Source organism: Lactuca serriola, chromosome 4, assembly GCF_051521515.1.
Source record: "Lactuca serriola cultivar US96UC23 chromosome 4, Lser_US96UC23_V15, whole genome shotgun sequence".
In the NCBI taxonomy this organism is placed as follows: Eukaryota; Viridiplantae; Streptophyta; class Magnoliopsida; order Asterales; family Asteraceae; genus Lactuca; species Lactuca serriola.
This window is the reverse complement of record NC_136411.1, coordinates 173,781,813-173,785,435: the sequence shown is the minus strand read 5'-3', so window position 1 is coordinate 173,785,435 and position 3,623 is coordinate 173,781,813. Positions and strand designations below refer to the sequence as shown.

At 36.2% G+C, this 3,623-nt stretch overlaps 1 protein-coding gene across 1 annotated transcript; it reads right to left on the bottom strand.

Moving 5' to 3' along the window:
• Positions 1-261: 261 nt before the first annotated feature.
• On the bottom strand, positions 262-2,116 carry LOC145100446 (clavaminate synthase-like protein At3g21360). The gene is made up of 3 exons (XM_079037715.1): positions 1,445-2,116; positions 974-1,227; positions 262-876 (listed from the first exon to the last, which is right to left on the bottom strand). The coding sequence occupies exons 1-3, from the start codon at positions 2,036-2,038 to the stop codon at positions 507-509; spliced, it is 1,218 nt and encodes a 405-aa protein (XP_078893841.1). The 5' UTR covers positions 2,039-2,116; the 3' UTR covers positions 262-506.
• Between the last annotated feature and the right edge of the window lie 1,507 nt (positions 2,117-3,623).

Genomic DNA, 3,623 nt, shown 5'->3' with positions numbered 1-3,623 from the left:
GAGATGTATTTCAGCCTGTATTGTTTTTTTTTTTTGTTTTTTTTGAGATGTATCTCAGCCTGTATTGTATTTTGGTACCAGTAATTTTTTTTTTTGGGATGCTAAGATCTATCTTTTTATTCATGTCTAGTAGGATTAATTTGTGCGCCTCTATTTCTACACGAGCCATAAATTTTTACTCGTACCAAAAACTATATCCGTTTTGAGTCGTATTCTTATCATTCGACCAAACTAAACAGTAGAGTTTTTGTAAGTGTGACATTATGCTAAAAACAAACCCATTTGATATTTCTCTAAATGTAAAACACAAACCTAACACCCATGTAAAAAAAGACATTCTTGTTATTACATATTACAAAAAGTACTTATGCGTATAGGGAAATAATCTTGTTTTATTGTTTGCATTTCCGTTTATTTATCACTCTTTATCATAAACTGCATCTTTTTGACACATTGCCTTCAGTGAAATGCTAATGCTTCAAAGAGGCACCACTCAACTTTTCTGATCACTTGCAAAGGGAAGCCAGAACACGACGTGGCGGCTTTAGTAGTGGTCTCCGGCCATGTAGAACCATCAAATTATTAATAAGCAAAATATCGCCTTTCTTCCATGGTATGGTAACACACTCTTCTTCCACAATCTTGAAGTAGTCTTCCACAGCATGATCAGGCACAGGGTCGCCATTACCGATCTGCACGGTTTTACCCCCCGCGCTACTAAACGTTTTGCCCGCAGGGTCACTATAAGTAACTGCAATAGTGTTGAACCATGTTTTCCGGCGACTCTCTTTGTCAAACCTGATGGCTGGCAGTGGAGTTGATGTAAGTTTAACAGCATTCCCAATCCATTCCAGCTTTAGCCCAAGCTTTGCTGCCCTGTCAATGGAGGAATCTCTTGAGCCATGCATCTTTTTGAATAAAGTTGGTGTACGTTAATTGTATGTAATGTAATTTGTGAAGAAAATAAACATACCTTTCCTCAGCAATACTCTTGTCATCGGTGTTGAATTTTGACTTCCAGTTACGACCGGTGAAAGATGATGGATCGTCTTCATCGTTGATTACGTCTGTATACGACAATCCATGCTTCTCTAGTTGTGCAACAAATTCAGGGTGCTTCTCTTTCATCTTTTCGTATATGATATGACTCAAAACTATCGGAGTTTCTCCCCCTTTTCCTGGTTCTTCATCACAATAGAAAAATACCTTCGTGGGGAAATCAGGAGCCTGTAAATGCATGAACATGTGAGCACTGAGTTGTAATTAAAAAAAAAAAATCTTTTGCTAAAAAGTTTAGTAAAGAAGTGCGAAAGCTTTGAGCTGAATGAAATCGTAGTCTCGAACGCAATGATGCTGAATTAACATAAAGTGCCAATTAAGCTAGCCAGTTAGGTTCGCCAACTGTTATCATGAAAAACAAGATTCATATAATCGAGAAATTTACGTAAGACATCTCGTGATGGAAAGGAATTCCCATATGGGGAGGAGATTCATTTGCGGTGTAAACACGGCCAACGACCTTCGTCCGAGGGGCTATGCCACCGAAGTAGGGAAACTCAACGTAGGAGAAAGCTTTGACAACTTGATCGAAGTCAGAAGGTGAGGCGACAGGGAAGCCTCGGAAGAGAATAGCACCGGTTTTCTGGAGAAGAGACTCCAGCCATACCTTCTGAGCTCTAATCGCTTCTTCAAAATCATGGAGTTCTTCAACTGCAGTAGGATCAGTGTTATGGTTTGGGGATAACACCGCTGGGAAAAGAACACCATCGTCCTGGGTTTTTTGCTGTGGTAACTTTACATCTTGGAAGAATTTTCCGGTGACAGCTGCTACCATTTTTTGAGAAGATTGACGTTTTGTATACTGGTGCTTCATATAGATATAGTTCCTTTGATGTATGTTTGATGTCTTTTTCTTTAGGTAGTAACTATGGTACTTAGGCCAGCCTCCTGCTGGTTGTATCTTCATCATTTTGTTTATTTTAGTATACATATCCGCCCCTCTAAGACAATGTATTCCTGTGGTTGATTCTGACTCCATGGATTATTATCCGGGGATGATATATATATAACCTTCATAATGATAATATGTTATGATTACATCATATAACTATTTAAGAGTCCGTTTATAAGAGTCCCACGTACTTATTAGAGGCCCATTATAATGGGTCCCATGTATTTATTACATATTTTACAAATAGTTTTCGATGGTAAAAATTTTATGTTTAGGTCTTTATGATGCTTTCATGTCTCTTCCGTATTTGTCCATTAGATAGAGAAACGAATAGTTGGGCTTCGATCCTTGGATATGAAGCAGGATCCCTTCCATCCAAGGACTTGGGTGCTCGAGTGGTACCAACATGAATGTCATTGGAAAACCGCATGCATAGACCCACAACTGTAAATAATATTGTGGAATGACTAATTTTTTAGGAAATTGTATTAAAAGTCTAAATATCTTCTGAAAAGTTTCATTTTAGTCTTAATTTTTTTTAAACATAAAATTCTCCATTGTTTCATTTTGGCTCAAATTAACAAAAGTTTTTTTTTTTTTTTTAAGAGAGGAGGGGGTCATTCCCTCCGAACCCACTGAAACCTGTTATATCAATTTTTGTTTATTTTTTTTCTTTATCTTTTCCAACCTACAACATACGAAAATCTTATCTTTCTCAACCCACACAACTAAAAAAAAAATACAAAACAACTAAGGTACATATTTTAAAACAGATAGTACAAGAGAAAATGAGAGAGAGAGAGAGAGAGAGAGAGAGAGAGAGAGAGAAAGTAGAGAGAGATAATGATGTGGGTTACTGAAACCGATTAAACAGCCCGTTGAAACGGGAGTGATACCGACGGTAACTCTATTGTCAATTAAAATTTTATCTTGATTGTTTTGTATTTTTTTTTTAATTGAATGGGTTGAATGGGTTCAAAAAGATAAGATTTCCGTGTGTTGTGGGTTGGGAAATATGAAAAAAATAAAAGAAAAAAAATAATGTGACAGTAGGTTCAGTGCGTTGGGAGGGAATGACTCCCTCCTCTGTAACATGAAATTACAAATTATCGTATAAAATCAAATAATTGTGACTTTTTTCTGTTCAAAAAATAAAATTTGGGACTAAAACGAAACATTTTCGAAAATATTGAGACTTCTTTGACAATTTTCCTAAATTTTTCCGGTCTTGAATGAACATTATAGGATGCAAACAAATAGGGTATTTCCACTTACAACAAAACAGCCCCAATGCAAGTTATATGATAAATATAGCCGGTCTAGAACACTAATTAATCAACCAATACAAGACATTAGAGTTTTAGTATGGAAACCTCTAAGAAAATGATATTAAAACCAATAGACTACTAAAACCTCTTCAAATCCACTATCACCAATATTTGAGGAATACAAATTCTTCTCTAGATATACTAGAGGTGTACAATAACCATCATATACTTGGAACTAAATCACATCAAATATATGGAATCAAATCAGCAAAAGAGAAAGGATGAAGATCACTAAAAAGTGTTGATGATTTCCAGTAGCAAACTAAAGCGACGATTCCCGAGTCATTGGAGCTGATCTTGACAATTCAACTGTTGGATTTGAAGGCCTCGATGTTAGGAAGCCA

What these genes read in the sequence shown, in the direction of transcription:
- LOC145100446 (XM_079037715.1), bottom strand. Translation starts at nt 2,038, where the DNA reads ATGGAGTCAGAATCAACCACAGGAATACATTGTCTTAGAGGGGCGGAT. An exon ending in TCCATCACGAGATGTCTTAC is followed by an intron (nt 1,228 to 1,444) that starts GTAAATTTCTCG and finishes ATGCATTTACAG; the next exon opens with GCTCCTGATTTCCCCACGAA. An exon ending in AAGAGTATTGCTGAGGAAAG is followed by an intron (nt 877 to 973) that starts GTATGTTTATTT and finishes CTCCATTGACAG; the next exon opens with GGCAGCAAAGCTTGGGCTAA.